Source organism: Sturnira hondurensis, unplaced genomic scaffold (genome assembly GCF_014824575.4).
Source record: "Sturnira hondurensis isolate 20B ecotype Veracruz unplaced genomic scaffold, ASM1482457v3 Scaffold0006413, whole genome shotgun sequence".
Lineage (NCBI taxonomy): Eukaryota > Metazoa > Chordata > Mammalia > Chiroptera > Phyllostomidae > Sturnira > Sturnira hondurensis.
This window is the reverse complement of record NW_028079044.1, coordinates 43,261,666-43,278,746: the sequence shown is the minus strand read 5'-3', so window position 1 is coordinate 43,278,746 and position 17,081 is coordinate 43,261,666. Positions and strand designations below refer to the sequence as shown.

The 17,081-nt window shown below is 48.9% G+C and overlaps 1 protein-coding gene across 1 annotated transcript in view; it reads right to left on the bottom strand.

Moving 5' to 3' along the window:
• Positions 1-16,049, bottom strand: part of FER1L6 (fer-1 like family member 6) — a 104,516-nt gene extending 88,467 nt beyond the window's left edge. Inside the window, exons 1-6 of the mRNA XM_037048486.1 lie at positions 16,014-16,049; positions 13,294-13,373; positions 8,572-8,692; positions 5,664-5,718; positions 5,396-5,527; positions 1,813-1,875 (exon numbers count right to left, since the gene is read on the bottom strand). Coding sequence (XP_036904381.1) covers positions 1,813-1,875; positions 5,396-5,527; positions 5,664-5,718; positions 8,572-8,692; positions 13,294-13,366 — 444 coding nt within the window. The 5' untranslated portion in view covers positions 13,367-13,373; positions 16,014-16,049. The remainder of the gene's footprint in view (positions 1-1,812; positions 1,876-5,395; positions 5,528-5,663; positions 5,719-8,571; positions 8,693-13,293; positions 13,374-16,013) is intronic.
• Between the last annotated feature and the right edge of the window lie 1,032 nt (positions 16,050-17,081).

The window sequence follows — 17,081 nt, the reverse complement described above, 5'->3', positions numbered from 1 at the left end:
AGCATGAGATGAGCAGAACTCCTGGGTACCCGACACACAGAGTGTGGGACACCCTGCGTGACTGGGACCACTGTGGAAGGAAGACGGTCTTTGGCACCACCAGGGTCTGCTGCAGTGGTCTGTCCCAACAGCACCTGCTTACAGCACTCCCTCCTTCTTCTCCCATGTTGATTTTATGCTAGGCAGGCTGACATCGAGTTCATGAATGAGCAGAACATTTGTATTAAATACTCCCCCCTCAAGGGAAGTTTTCCCTTTACTATTTTTGGTCTCTGTCCCAAAGGGTCATTTATGGAGACCACAGATCGTCTTCTTCTAAGTTAGAAGACCATCGATGGGCACGATCAGCTTTGATCCTCTGTCTAAAAACCCACTTGTCCCACATGGAGTCAGGACCTTGTCGATGACACAGAATGAAAGTCTAGCAATTAACTGTTTATCTGCAAGCTTAGAGTCCCTTGGGAGCCTGCTATAAAGCCAATCTCACACACAAGTCATTGCCTGAGCTATGCAATGTACCAAAGTCCTGGGCAATGTCCCAGGTCCCGAAATATCTTCTGCACCACTTGTCATCATGCCTGAAATTTAAACACGAAGAACGTTTGGCTCTGGATGACTTTTCATTCTTCAAGAGTCACATTCTTCAAGTGCCTTTGGGAAGGATAATGTCATAATTTCCACTACTGCTAAGCCTCATACAAGACTGATATATAACATGGTATATGTGAATATACATATATATACATATGTAACATAATATTAAAATATAGATGAGTGAACGATAAAGACGGGCAAGGAAGTCTAAGTTTCACCATCTTCACAGTTCTCATCAGAGTTGGTGTCACTGTTAGAAAAACATCCCCTCATTCTCCACACGTCTTACGTTGGTGCGGAAGCGGGAATTGTGTCCTTTGAGAACCATCTGGAAGAGAGCCTGTGCCCGGCCACCCCCACCCCACCCTTTCAGGCATGAACATCCGCACTACCCTCTCCGTGCGAGGAGCTGCGATTTCTCAAACTGGTGAGACAGATGCCGTCTGTCGCCCACTGACCTCTGCCCCTTATGCTGGCACGAGGTTGGGAGTGGTTCTGTTTGCATTCCCTCCCGTGCAAGCTCCAGCGTGGGCCTTTGCCCTTCCCGCTGCTGCCCTCCAGGTGATGGGCCCACCTGGCTAAGTCACCTGCCTGGACCAGAAAGTTCTCTGTCTCTACTCTTCAGACGCGATCCATGGAGGTAGGAATTCACCTGCCAGGGCTGAGGAGGGGTCTGTGCAGCCAACTCAGTCCCCCATGGGTAGGTCTGGGGGTCTACACTCAAAGGCAAGTACTATTAAGAAGCCAAATGGTAACCACTTGCTCAAAATTATGTACATCTTCTGATCCTCTGATATATTTGGTTCCTTCCTAATTCTTTCCCTATGTATTGCTAACGATTTATCCATTTCTCTATGTATTACTAACTCGGGGAGGAATTAATGATCATTACTGTAGATATCAATCTAAGAGAGAAGCATTAACATTTGCTTCATTAAAAAGATAGAAGCCAGCTCAGAAAGGCAATCCATTGTCATTTGAAGCCTATTTTTCACATTCCCACATTAGTAAGCTACGCAATTCAGTTCACGGTGGCCCAGTAGTGAATTACATCTGGCTTCCAACAAGCATAGATTTTGCCCTTCCCAAACTCCTCTGCTCTGGTTATTTCAAGTTCTATCCTCCCTCCTGAGTCTATTCTCCCCTAAGCAGGCCGAGCTGCCCCAGAAGGTTCCCAATGCCTAGAATCCCTCCCCCACCGACCAGTGAAATACTTACTGAGATTTTGATGATCTTGTCAAAAAGATGCACTTGGGGCCCAAGGAAGTCGAAGACAAAGTACTATAAAACATAAAGTTCATTCTGACCATAAATCCCAGCCTTGCACTTAACAGCCCTGTTCTGGAGTAGGTTTCAGTCTGGATCGATCTAACTACCTGCTGAGTGGTCCTCAATGGCATGAATTTATATCATTGATTGATTGGTCATCTCCTATGGAAAGTCATTTAACTTGTTTTCGATTTTTTTTCCAAATAAAAAATGAATAAAGAACGCCACCACCTGTGCCTTCACCAGGACATTTGTGAGTTTTCCTCTAAAAAGGACATGAGAAGTGACCTGTTGGCCCACGCTGTGCCTGCGAGTAAATATTTAGCAGGCAGCAAGAAGTTTCTTTCCCAGGGTGCTAGGTCACTTTGCGTTCCCACTGGCAGCAGATAAACTCAGCCACTTCTCCACACCTTTGCAAGTCTGGTACTGTCAAATCTTTTATTTACTGACCCACAGAGAGTGATGGGTGGAAAGAGCATCTCAGTGTGGAATATACCAAATTCTGCTGCGTATAATACGCACCCATGTTTAGGTGCTACCCATGGACAATGCACATCCTCATTTTTGCCTCAGAAATTTGGGCAAAGAAGTGTGCATTAGACATGGCCTAATGCGGCAGTCAGTAACATCGTAATAACTACGCCTGGTGCCAGGTGGGTATCAGACTTATAGAGGGAAATTGTATAAATATCTCACCATCACACTGTACACCTGAAACTAATATAAAATAATATCGAATGTCAGCTGTGATTGAAAAATAAAAATAAAGTAAAATAATATTTTTTTAAAAAAAGAAAGAGAGAGACATAAAGCTAGTTATCACTGGGCCTGGGGCCAAAGCTACATTCGTCTGGGGCTTCTGATTCTCCCACAAGGGGCTTGGGGACAGGGTATTTTATTATCCGAACTTCACTGAGCACCTTTTACAGGTGAGAGCATATGATATTTAGGTGCAGAAAACTAGAAAGGTTCTTTCTCTTATTTATGGGTTTTTAGTTTTGAGAACTGATGGGTGTTGGGAGAGGCGGAACTACGAGGTTATTTTGCTCTCTTCCTTCCTTTCTTCCTTCCTTTCTTTCCTTATTTCATTTAAGCTACGGGATGGAGGAATGACCCAAGGACGCCAGCGATGAACACGACACCACTAGGAAAGAGAGAAGGGACCGTTAACACACTAACAGCCCGCTTTTAATATCAGAAAAACCTCAGGGCAATATCGGGGCAAAACAGAAAAACCAGCATGTGGACACTGAGCGATGTCATCCTGTGTTACAGTGTGACCTTCAAAACGGCTGTCCCTGGTGCCAGTGAAAGGCACAGCAGAACCACTGCCTTCTTTTAAAAAAATAGAAAAACGCCTAACATCTTAGGAAGTCTTTCACATACACGCGTTCAAACCTTTTTAAAGTTTTGTGTTCAGAATTTCTTTTATGTGCAAAATTCACCTTCATGAAATTCTACGCTCCCTAAAATATGAGGTGCTGCGGGTTCCTTTGGACCAATAAATTAGTTCCAATGGTTACTGCCTTCTGCTGAATTTCCCGTTTCAGACTTAACTGCTTCACACAGGTGCTGGAGACCTCGGGGCCTGCACACATTTTTCTAGCTGGGAAATAGTCCCCAGCCCCTACTAACCAGCTCCTTCAACATTGAATGCACTCAGGGCTTGAAAATCAGGGTCAGAAGCTGTCACAAAGGTTTTTACTTCCACTTCTGTTTTTATCTGGGTTCCAACGGATTACACGCGATGTCATTTAGATCAGGAGTTGTATGCATGAAGCAACTACTGATTATAATAAATGACATATCTGCAGAGCTTTGCATTAAATCAGTCTCATACACATGATTTCACATCCCATCTGTGCCAAAGCTGTGACAGAGGTGGTGAGAGGACCAGCAAGGGGACAGCTGCCTCTTCAGCTCCCGGTAAATGCTCAGAGGCAGGAGTGGCGCAGAGAGGAAGGAAGTTAACAGCTCTAACAGCTCTGACGGGATTTGGGTGCTTTCTGTGGATTTCATTGCCCGCACTCTCTCTGCCTTCCTTTTCAATTACCTTTCCCATCAGGAAAGGAATTAGGAGGTTACTGCATTTTTTGATAATTCACAGTGTCTAAGGGACAACAAGCACTCCTGAACACAGTTAGAGAGTAAATTGTTACCGCTTTGGAGGGCAGTTTGGAGATCCCAAAATTTTACATGCACGTACTCTTTGTCCCAGTTACGCCATATAAGTATTATTACAAGTAGTAGCCAAAGACGGAAACAAATTTAATATCCATCACTGTGAAGCTGACTGGCTTCGTAAATTAAAGCACATTGATTGCACTAGGGAACTCTACAGCAAACAGCAGAAAATGAGACCCAACCACACGGCCTGATGTAGGCTAACCGCCAGTCCCAATGTTTGGTGAAAACAGCAAGGGCAGGACAGTGTGTAGAATGTTCCCACTTGGTTACAATGTGTATTTGCATTGTCCATGCCTNCTGAACACAGTTAGAGGGTAAATTGTTACCGCTTTGGAGGGCAGTTTGGAGATCCCAAAATTTTACATGCACGTACTCTTTGTCCCAGTTACGCCATATAAGTATTATTACAAGTAGTAGCCAAAGACGGAAACAAATTTAATATCCATCACTGTGAAGCTGACTGGCTTCGTAAATTAAAGCACATCGATTGCACTAGGGAACTCTACAGCAAACAGCAGAAAATGAGACCCAACCACACGGCCTGATGTAGGCTAACCGCCAGTCCCCGCTGTTTCGTGAAAACAGCAAGGGCAGGACAGTGTGTAGAATGCTCCCACTTGGTTACAATGTGTATTTGCATTGTCCATGCCTGAGAGATCTCTGAAAGGGCAGACAAATGTCCGCGAGAACGGACATTTGTCCTCGGGGACAGCTCCCCGGCTGTCCTCGGGGAGCAGGAGGACTCGGCAATTAAGGATCAGAGATGAGTGGGACACATATTTCTCATCAAATATCACTTTACACTCTTCATAACTTGTACCATCTTTATACTGTGTAATCTTTTCTACTTTCCAAAGAGAATGTCTGAGTATTTAGTGTTTAGAAGCTTCACATCCCTCTTTGATGGTTTCCTTTACAATTTTTACACTGCTTAGAAAAATACCTCTATATCACTTTCCCACAGAGCATGCCGGTTTCAAAAGTAATGATTACATTTCCAGTGTCTCTCTTCTACAAAAGAATGTACCTTCTCATCAACCAGCATCCAACACATTTTTTAATATAAACCCAGAGCTTATAATGAATGAAATGCTCTTGCAAGAAATACAAACATGGGTCTTATTAAAAACACAGTAATGTATTTAAAATGCATAGGAATTTCTTACCTATCCTTTTCCTTATCTTTTTGTTCAGTGTCGTGGGGCTGTTTGTTAAGGAGGCTCATAGAGTTTGCTGTGGGCTGAAGCGGGTGATCGGGAGGTCTACGAGGGGCAGGGGTTTCTGTTTGGCTCCGGAATACCAGAGAGCGGCAGTGGAGAGGACGCTGGTGACCTGTGTGACTTACTTCATTGTAAAATGGGCTGTTGGTCCCTTCCTTCACCGTGCTTTGCTTCTTCTCGTCCCCAACCTCAATGACCACCACCGGATCGATGTTCTCGCCCACCAGCTGGCGGGCCTCGGTGATGGTTATGGCAATCTGCAACACAAGGCAGCGTAGGCGCTGGGGACCTGGCTCTGGCTTCACACGGGAAGCACTGCAGGGGGCAGGGGGGCAGGGGAGGGGGCAGGGGAGGGGGGCAGGGTGGGGCTGGTAGGAGGGGTCAGTCACTTACTTGATAATTTTGGGATCTGACCTCCCCATCGTGGATCTTAGTCATCAGTTTTGATCTATTAAAAGGAAGTTTAACAACCATATTTCATCAGGTTGGGACATATTTTAGATCCATAAGCCATGATAATATTTCCCTAGGTATTTCTAAGTACTTCTATTTGTATTGGATCACATATTCTCTTTCCTTATTTACATCTCTCGGGGAGATAAGTATAAATGGACAAGTGACTTAACTGCTCCGGGACTCAGTTTCCCCATCCTAAGAGTGGAGCTAACAATAGCACTGAACCCCATGAGGTGACTGCTAGAATTTAATGAGGTAACGCATGTACACATTTAATCCAGGACCTGGCAAGAATAAATGTCAACTCTCATTGTGTACATGATCACCAGTACTCTTTATTTTTTGTTTCACAGAATGAGAAACCGAAGCCCCTCAGCAAGGCAGCAGCAGGGCTGGGTCTCAATAAGGACGTCCCTCGGCTCCTGCCTGGTCCGTTCCACGGGACCACTCTGCCGTTTCCATTAGATACGGTTCTGAGTCCCACGATTGCATCTGGAGAAGTTGATAAAAGAGAAAATCGGAAGGAAGAACCAAGATGCTGTCTCAGTGAGATTTCACATTCTGGAAGACTTCCTGTATCGGGGCTGTCGTAAGTCATTGAAAACAGCTGTGCCCACAGCTGAGTACGAAGACTGGCTAACAGCGGAGACAGATGAAGAATCCTGTCCCAGAAGCAGCTACCGGCAGGAAATGAACTGCACCCGAGTTCCTTTTAAATGCATTCTCTTGTCTTCCAACAACGCCACCTTGCATCTGACTTCACTCCATTTCCCCTGATAATTGAGTCCAGTAGAGAAAGGGTAAAGGAGCAAAAATCTCTCAAGGCTTTGCAGTCAAGCTGATTCGAATGGCAATGCTTGTGCTCCCCAGCTTCCTCATCTGACAGTGGAATGATCATTCCTGCTGCGTGGAGATTCAAGGAGATAATGCATGTAGGGAAGGAAAGATATCAAAAAGCATGTGTTCATTAATAAAACGGCAAATTTCTTTTTTTTAAATATTTTATTTATTCATCTTTAGAGGGGAAGGGAAGGAGTGAGGAAGGAAACATCAATGTGTGGTTGCTTCTCATGCATCCCCTGCAGAGAACTGGCCCCTGCCGGAAACTGGCCTGCAACCCAAGCATGTGCCCTGACTGGGAATCAAACCGCGATCGTCTGGTTCGCAGGTCCGCGCTCAATCCACTGAGCTACACCAGCCAGGGCTAAAACGGCAAATTTCTACCAATCATTTGCTGTGGGAAAGCTCTCTGATTTCCTCAGAGGAAAAACAAAGACGAAAACTATCATCGTGGCCCTCAAAACGCTAGCCGTCTATTCAGGGCAGAGGACCCAAGCACATAAAGAGAGAGTTGGTAAATCTAAAATGTGTCATAGGAAAAAAAAATGCCACAGATCAGAGAAGAGAGAAGTTCCTGAGAGCCGGGGCCAGCAACAAAGATGTCCCTACAGAGCTGGATCTGAACTGAGCATCAGTTGGTGGGTAGAATTTCAACTGATGGAGAATGTTCTGACCGAGGAGAAAAGAAAAGTCAGCCACTCATTAGTTCTCTTTGTCCTGCTTTCCTCCGTTCAGTGCTATTACCTGGTGAAACAGAGGGTGAGTAAGCCCTTAAAAGCCACTTAAAAATAATTGAAATTTCTCCCCATTCGGGGGTTGGGGGTTGGGCGCTGTCACGGGGCCGTGCAGGGGGAGGAGATACTGCAGCAAGTGTGCTCATGCCAGTTTCCCTCTTCTGTTAAAGGGCGGCCTCTGCGATACCACCTTCTCTGATTCCCATTGGTCACCGGCCCTCTGCCCCTCACACACACGCACGGCCTTCCTGTCATGGCGCTGCGGTGACAACTCAGGCTCTGCCACGCAGAGAGGCACTCATTGGGAAAGAAGATGGGTGGCACGAGGAATTATCACGAGGAAGAAACTGCCGTAAACAACCACGGTGGGCTGAAAGCACTGTTGGCTCCAACTGTCGGCGTCCTCGTGTCCATGCTCTTTGCTGTGTAACTTAGAGTGATGCGGGCTGGTCTCATGACCTGCACTGGTCAATAGAATGCACTGACTTGCCAATTCCCAAACGAGGCCCGTGCACTTCCACTCTCTCTCAGAATATTGCCATCACCACCATTGGAACAGACGAGCCTGTCGGAGGATCTGATACCGTTTGGAGGAGAGCCCAGGGGTCCCAGCTGAAGCAAACCCGGGCCTGGCACCACCAGCCAACCCCCAGACTAAAACCCACAGAGCTGCCAAATGACCACAGACACATAACCGATGAATCTGTGACTATCTGGCACTTGGAAAACTACCCAGCTAATTTACAGACTCATGAACAATCATAAATGTTGGTTTTGTGAAACCACTGAATTTGGGGGTCATTTGGTGCACGTCAAGAGCTAACTGACACCACGCATTGCACGCAGAAAGCCAGTTCACTCTGACTTTTTGTTGAATCGTGTAAGAAGCACTTTCTCATTTGGGACAGACACAGAGCCAAGATATCTAGCATATCGGTGAATTAAAGAGCAGGTGAGGGACAGCTCCTGAGTCTGTCTCCTGTTGTTGCTGTCATTCCTGAACTCTGAGGGACACTTGGACCTAAATTCGGGGGGTTTAAAACCAGAAGCGCATAGAGCCAGGCCCCTGGCCCGCCAAAGGCTACCCCAGATCAAGAGGCTGGGACTGCCACAGACAAAACAGGACATGAGGACACATACTTCATCTTCCTTAGACCGTTGCCTCCTTGCAGACAGTGACGAGGTGCTAGTCCCTGCCCCAGAGCCTGCAGGCACGCCTGATACAGAGAAGGTGCTCAGCAAATGTGTGCTTAGTACCCGCACCAACATACCTTCTCTTTGGAAGAGCCGAGGGGACAGGAGGGATAGACGCGTCATCATAAATCAGATCTCCTCTCGGTCCTTCCTGGAGAGAAGGGCCCTCCTCTGGTGCTCCAGCTTCACCTTGACCATCTAGAGGAGTCCAAAAGAAGGAAAAACCTTGTTAGGTATACAGGTAGAGGTGATCTGGGTCTCCGCTCTGTGTCCAGCGCTGTGCCACAAGGGTACAAGGCAACGAGAAGGTGGCCCTTGCTAGAATGAAACTTCACACATTACTGACAGAAAGCCAGACACATATCTTAATTCTCTAAAAGAATATACACCTTCTGTTTCCCAAATAAAGTGTGTATTTAAATGCATAGTATTACGGAAAGAAAACTTTAGTATGAATTAAAAGACACATTTTCAAGTCATAAGCTTGCCACAATGAGATGTAGACGAGTGATTTATTCCCTCTGAAACTCATTGGCAACATTTGATGTGCACAGGACCTCCTGAGAAACTGCTAAAATGCAGATTCTGACTCAGCAGGTCTGGGGTTTCTAACAGCGAGGTCACCTGGGGGCCAATTTTGAGTAGCAAGGTGATGTAGGTTGAATAATGTTCCCCAAAGATAGCAGGTCTCGGTCCCTGGAACCTGTAGATGTGACACTATTTGGAAAAAGCATCTTTGCAGGTGTGAGAAAATTAAGGATTTGAGATAAGGAGATTACCCTGCAAAACACAGGTGGGTCCTAACAGCAATCACAGGCATCCTCGGAAGAGAAAGGGGGCGGGACAAAAGTGAAATGCAACGTGACCCCGAGGCGGAGACTGGACTGATGCTGCCACCAACCAAGGAATGCTGCTGCCACCACCAGAAGCTGGAAGGAGCAAGAAACAGATTCTCCTAAGGCAGTGGGGCCCTGCAAATCCTGATTGGTCCCAGTGACACTGATGGTGGACTTCTCTTTTTCTTTAGATTCTATTTATTTATTTTCAGAGTGAGGGAAAGGGAAGAAGAAAGAAGGAGAGAAACATCATTGCATGGTTGCCTCTCATGTATCCCCTACTGGGGATCTGGCCCACAATCCAGGCATGTGCCCCGACTGGGAATCGAACCAGTGACCTTTTGGTTCAAAGGATAGCACTCAGTCTACGGAGCCACACCAGCCGGTGCTCATGGTGGACTTCTGGTCTCTGTTTCCCCTGGAGAATAGAGCCGCCAAGTTTGTGGTATTTGTTACAGCAGCCATAGGAAACTAATACACACATGTTAAGAAAACTTCTAAACATGTTCTTTACACGTCCCCTTCCCCCACCAAGAGGATTCTAATTTAATGTATTCATAATGTTGCCTAGATATCAAAAGTTTTATAAATTCTCCAGCTTGTTCTACTGCGTAGCAAATCTTGAGAAGCACATCTCAACCAGGTTTTTGGCAAAAACTAAAAAGGGGATGGAACACTCTCTGACATGAAGAGACTCCACGTGGTGCAGTGCAAAGACCTGACTCCAAACGGTTTGGGTTCAAATCCCGGCTCTGTCATTTTCTGGCTCTAAGACTTGGGACAATTTACTTAAATTCTTTCAGCCCTGTTTTCTTCACCCCTAAAGCAAAGCAACGCTAGTGGCTTCCACCCTGCAGAGCTATTAGGAAAATTAAACACACTGTGGACAGCCCCTAGCAGCATACTGGCCGGATACGTGGTCGGTATGCCTTGTGTGGATTTCAAGTTGGGTGACTGGGGTAAGTCACTCAGAATTTCTTGGCTCCCTGCCCCCACCTTGCTTACACAATGAAAGGATTAGATAAGAAAAAGTGGTTTTAAACCTCTTAAGAGCAACATATTCTTTCACAAATGTAATTTTATATCCATCTTCAATAAATAACACAAGTCCATGCATACCAAACTGTTCTAGGGGCCAGGGGGTGAAATGCCGGGCAGGGCACCTCCCACGGGCCTCCCACCACCCTCTGCAGATGTCCTGAAGCTCTTTCTCAGAACCCCCGGCTCCAGGAACCTGCCAACCTGTCAACTTAATAATCTCTAAACATCTTCCAGTTTTAAAGTATTTTGGTTCTATTGTAATCAGGAACCAAGAAGAACAGTGCCGAGCCAGAGAGCAGGCGGAGTAATGCATCCCCCGGGCTAGAGGGGCTCGGGGACACAGGCCTTTGCAGGTGCTCAGTACTCGCGGAAAGGGTGACCAAATGGACACAGTCACCGCGGACTCTTCTCTCGCCAGAGAAACAAAAGAGGAGCCCGCCGGCAGGGATGCCAGACAAAAGGCCAGCGCCTGGCTGCTCTCCGGTAGCAGCAAGAGAAAATTAAGTCTTTCTCCTTCACGTGGCAACAGAGGCCTCAAGGATGGGGACCAAATGTAAGCAGCGAACATGCCTCTGTACTTCCACATGCCAGAAACTGTGCTCTGTTACACACCAAGGACGAAAGACGGAACAAAACGCTGACCCCTCCCCCTAGGTCACCTGCTGGAGGGTGGCACAGACCCGGGAGGTAGGAAGGCAGTCCGCCTCCCCTGGGGCTGGCATGCAAGCATTCATTCATTGACTAGGTTCCTACGTCTTCTCTCCAACCCACTCAGCACAGAGTGTGCAGAGAGTCCGTCTGAACAAAGCTCGCCTCGGGGGGGCTTCTCTTCTTAAAACCCTTCCGTGGCTTTCCTTCCATTGTACTTAGAATGAAGCTGAAGTTCACTCCTCAGTGTGGCTCTCGTCTCCTCCTCCTAGCCCTCTTGTCCCTCTGTCCTGCCATCGTGCTGTCTGGCCTCACGGGCCTGTCTCAGTTCCTGTGAGTCTAGACAGGAACTGAAAACAAACTCTCTCCCGTTTGGAATCTGTCTTCACAGGCCTCCCTCTAACGGAGTCTCAGCCGCCTCCCTGCCCACCCCTGGCAGGCAGCTTCTCTCCCTTGAAGTTTCAGCTCAGATGGTGCCTCCCCAGAGAACCCCCCTCTGACCGTCTGAACAATGTTGTCTGCAGCCTCTGGTGCAGTACACCGTCTGTTCTCCTGACCTTCTGTTCTCAACTTGTAACGCAGTTGCCTCATCAGGACCCCGATAGATAATGAATGGCCCATCCGGAGCAGGGCCACCTGAGGCCTTGTTTTGCAAAGGCATGGGTGTGGGAGCACCACAGAGGGTTGTGGCTTGCTGGGGCTCACAGCAACAAGCTGTTAGCCCTTGGAGGCGCCCCAAAGTGAGGAGAGAGAGCAGCTACCAGAACCTAGACATTTCGGTCAGCTTCCCCATTAGGAGCAGCGCCCAGTCTTCAGCTGAGGGACCCCAATCACGACCTCACACTCCTCCCTCTCTCAGACCTGCTGCTGGAGCACCCCACAGGGAAGGGACCTGGGTGGAACATCCACAGAAATTAGCCTCCCGGGACAGAGAGCAGGTGGAGAAGGGTGCAGAGTAGATCCGGAGGGGCCAACGGAAGAGACCTACACAGAGCTGCCCCCTCCTAGACCACCCTGTGTTCACCATTGTGCACCCAGGACCCAGCAGAGTGCCCAGCCCTCAGCGAACATTCCATTGTCTGTGGAGCAGACGAATGAATGGGGGATCGTGGGAGGTACCGAAGAACTCTTTGCCGGGTAACCAATTAACAGAGGAGTTGAGGTAACTAGAATTTTAGAAAATTAGGGCATAGCCAGTGTGCCTCAAAATACACAAACAGAAGAGCCACAGACTTCAAGAATCTGAAAACATTTCACCCAGAAAAGCCATAACCCCCGAGGCCAGCCCAACAAGGAAACACCAATGCGGACTCACTTCCATGGACTCTGTTTCGTCAGCCTCCTGCAGGGTGGCCCCTGGCCAGCAGGATGGGCGCTGTTTACTTTCCAGGAGGGGGCTGATTCTCTCTGCCCTGTTTGCTTTGTGGGCTGAAGACTCTATCAGAAGGAGCCACAGGAGCCAGCTCCCCCGAAACACCTGTGGTTGGCGGCCCTCAATCTCGGGCAGCATGCTCCTCCCTCCCCTGTGCTGGGAGGGCTCCTAGCTGGAGCGGGGAAGCGTAGGCTCTGGTGTGAGACTGACCCAGGCTCGGGAGCCAGCTTCTCCACTTCCTAGCTGTGAGGCTGTGGGCAAGCCACTCACCCTCTCTGAACCTCTGTTGTAAACCAGGGGCAGAGGAATCTCCATTTTAGAGTAATGAATGATGAATGTCAAGTAGAAAGCATCACGGTCTCATTAAATGTCTCATAACTATTACTTTCCATAATGTTCTTGAAGGAGGACCTTATTCAAGCATGTGTCCCCAGGACCTACCACAGTGTCATAATTTCGAGGACACCAGGAAAGACCCTAAGCCTTTCCTACCCACTCCCTGAGAACTTTAATTTGAGTAAATAAGTATCTGGCCGTGTGAGGTCAACTCGGCGACCCATGTTGTGTCTCTTTGACAAAGGGAGACCGAGACTCAGAGGCACTGAGTGACGCATCCTGGACCACACTGCATATTAGAGCAGAAGACACAGGAGCTCAGATCCAGCTGCTGCTGCTTCATGGGTCCCTTCCGCCCATTTGGCCCGAAGACCAGGTGACCAGCCATCCTAGGGCGGGTTGCCTTGGCCCACACCTGTGATCGGCAGGGTCTGAAGACCCAGCAGGAAGCACCTTTCCCGCCTCACCCCTAAGGGAATTCTCAGCCAAGGAGGGGTCTGTCCACTCATTAAGGCCCATAGACCCCAGGGGAGAGGTCAGGTCCCCCACCCCCATGAAAACCTCACCTTGGGCAGCCTTGTTGGCTAGGATTAACCCCTTCTCTGCCTTATTCTTGTTCTTCTTCAGCTTCCCAAACATCCCCTTTCTGAAAAGAAGAAGAAAAACATGAACACAGTCATAGTAACTTTGACTCATTTAGATGTGTTAGGAGAAAATGCACACACACACGTGTACACGCACACACTGAATTCTCCTGGAAGCTGACCAGCCTCCCCATCTGCCCAGGACGGGGACTGAAAGACAGGTGTTGGGATGACCCACCCAGGGATCCAGGCAGTTCCATTTGTCTAGAAACCAGGAAAACCCCACAGGAACAGAAATCATTTTTTTTAAAGAAAGAAAGAAAAGAAACTGCACTTAAATGAGGCCTAACCCTAATACTAACAGTACTAGCCAGTACTTCTCCAATTTTCTTCACTCACCTGTGTACACATGCAAACTAAATGACAACATTTAATCAGGATGCCAATCAGCAACCCTCCCCTATCCATCTAACAGATGAGGAGCCAAGGCCCAGAGAGGGTAAGTGATGTGTCTAAGGCCACACAGTGTCAAGAGTCAGAGCTACCACTGGAACCCAGGTCTGTCCGATTTCACAACCCAGGCTCTAGCCTGGTGGCCTTGAGCCTGCTGGTTCCCCTGAGCATTATGAACACCCTCTCCAGAGCCAGCTCTCCAACCATTTCCAAGGTCAACAGGCCCTGGAACTCATGGGGGTCACACCACAAGTACGCAGAAGCTAACACGGGGTATGGGACCTGAAGGTCAGCTACTATTATTATTGTTATTCTTAGCCTGGGCGGGAAGCCATTGGGAGCCTCCCTCCCATCTCTGGAAGAGGGCCTAGTCCGTTCTCTCCAACAGACGGTAAACGCATCCCGACACTCTGCGGGCCTCCTGAGAGAATCCCCTTCTGGGGCTGAGAGACCGAACAAAGAGCAGCCGTCTCTGTATGGAGGGGCGGGAAGTCCCAGTTCAGAGGAAGAGTCCTGGCCTTGAGTCCGAGGAGGTAGGGGGCGGAAGAGCAGGGGAGGCCTGGAGGAGGGGTGGGGAGAGAGCAGCAAAGGTTCTGACCCTGTCCACCTCCATTCCTGCCATTCTGGGACAACGGGAGGAGAGGCCCTGGACCAACCGGCCGACCAGGAGAGTTTTCCATTGTGCTCACAAGTCTGGGAGGAGGAGGGGTAGAGCACGGAGGCCCAGGTCAGGAACGCCACAGCCAGACTGCCCGGGCTCCGACCCCAGCACTAGTTTGCAACCTTAAACAGGTCGCTTAACAACCCTCAACTTACCATTTTCTGAAATTTCTTAAAGGAAACTTCCCATAATAGTTCTCACTACCCTGTTTTCCAAGGAAAGTCACCAGGCTGAGGGCCCACGGCCAGCACCTTCCAAACCCTGAATCGCCCGTTGTGGTCCCAGAGAGCTCACTACCACGACTTTCACAGGGGCAGAAGCTGAGTTCCTGGGAGCTTGGCCAATGGTCCCTGCAGACTACTTGTAAAGGCAGAGTTACCTCCATCCTCGAATAGGAAATTGCTTCTGACAAATGGCAGTATCTACCAGAGGGAGACATTAGGCTCCTTTAGGAACATCTTCCCCATCAATGGCCTCAGCATTCTGAGTCTCCCGCTGGGCGGCTCGTGACTGAGGCACTGGGGCATGCCCGAAACTGCTTCTGGGCAGGAAGGGGGGAGAGGCACCCCACCTCTTACAGACAGGCGCTCCTGGGTCTCCGAAACCAAGAGCCCCTGGCCCTGCTGCCCACTAGAGGCCACGAGGAAGCTTAAAAGATATTGATGCCTGGAGTCACTTTGAGAGATTTGTAATTGCTTCGGAGAAGACCAGCTCCAAAAGGCCAGGTCTGGGTGCCCCTCAGACTCCCTGCTCAGGGGGCGCAGAGAAATGCTTCAGAATTGCCCAAAGTATTTACCACCAGCTCGGCTGCCTCGGGCGGGCTGACGTTTGTTCCACAAGCACGGGAGGTGGTCGCCTGAACCCGAGTCAGTTGTCAGGGGCACTCCCGGCCTGACACCCAGCGTGAAAAGCCTTCTTGATAAAACCTGATTTCTCCTCCTCGGCCCATGACATCCACAGCAGAGAGGACACAGAGCCACCAGCCCAGAACGATGGTGCCACTGGCGTGCTGGGTAACTCGGTGACACGAGACTCAGCTCAGGGGCTTTAATTCGCCAGGACGTGGGGGCTGGATGAGCGTGTTGTGCTCACATGTGGCACAAGGACACTTCTGACCTGATTCACGGGGCAACATTAACACAGGAAACGATGCTTGTAAACCGCTACAAATTACTGCAATGTTGATGACAAGGAAATGGGTTAGAATATGCCCCTGAATGCATGTAACATTTTTAAACAAACGTATTGAAATTCAGTACGTGCCAGGAACACCATTTCACATGCATTGTCTCCTAGGCTTCCTACAACGTATCACCAGGCAGACATCGTCATTACCAACTGTTACAAACGAGAGGTTGTCAGGGGGTTCCAGCCCATTTGGTGGCATTGGCCAGTACCTCAGGAAGACTCACCTGTAAGTCTGCAGGGCAGGCACCATCACACCCCCGGCTCCAGTCTGCCCGGGATCCCAGGGTGGGAACCCTCCCACGTCCCACAGTGACTGAGACTCTGGCTTAGGATCCACTGAGTCCCCTCCCAGGGCCACCCCGGGGTGAGTGGAGAGACACACAGAAACCCCCGTACCAACCTGGTCTCCTCGGGGTGAAAGCTACCGTGACTCCGATATCTGTATCCAAACAACAAGAATAGCAGACAGCGCACGTGTTAGACTTGCTTCAGCACGTCTGTTGGAGGTGGCGGTGCTCCGTGTGGAAACCCGGGGCCCCACTGCCTGGCACACGGAAAGCGGAGCTGGGCCACTGGGGTTCGGGTCCCATCCACACTTTCTCACTCTGTCCCCGGCTGGCCACAGGGCTTCTTTCTCTCCAGGCTCCTCTGCTCCCTGGGGTGTCGTTTATATGACTTAATCGACCCCCGTGGTGAACCCCTAAAGAGCCCTACTAAGAGCTAATGGGATGTGATGTTCAAAGCTCATGGAGCCGGGATTAGAAAATAGCTTGCAAGCAGGGTCTCCTGTGGTTTTCCGCTGCATCACCAAGTTCCCCTACTGGGCTCACCTTTTCCACCTTCAGTGGGGAATAGAAGCTGCTCAGGCCAACGGACAAAAGACTAAGTTAACTGTGTCCACGGGTGTGACCAGTGCTGGCCCCTGCTGCTCTCCTCCCCACCCCAGAGGACGCAGGACACAGGTGGCCTGTGCACCTCATCCTCGAAACCCAGAGTCACAACCTCAGTACTTTAAAAAAAAACTTGGACAGTTTGTGAGTTTATTCATGCCAAAACTCTTACAAACTTACAAAAATAAATTATGTTTAGTGATATCTTTAATAAAATTTCTTTATCTGAGCAATAAAATTGCATATAACGGGTCTATTCTAAGAGCCAAACAAAACAAAGCTTCGGCCCCATTCTAAGGTACCTAAAGAGGCCTAAGTAAGTTCCCAAATGCCTTCTGGGAAATGCCTTCTGAGAAGTATCCCACCCTTGTGCTCATCTTACTCCTAAGACTAGGATATACTCATAAAGGCAAACCACCAAACACAGAAACAGCTGCATTGTGGGTTGTGACAGAAGAATGTTAAAATAAACATCCGTGCGACTTCCTGCCTCTGTCCAGACTCTGACACTTTTATTCCTCGCCCCCTGTGGTCCTCTCACCACGACTTACCTGTTCGGGATCCTGTTCCTTTGGGGC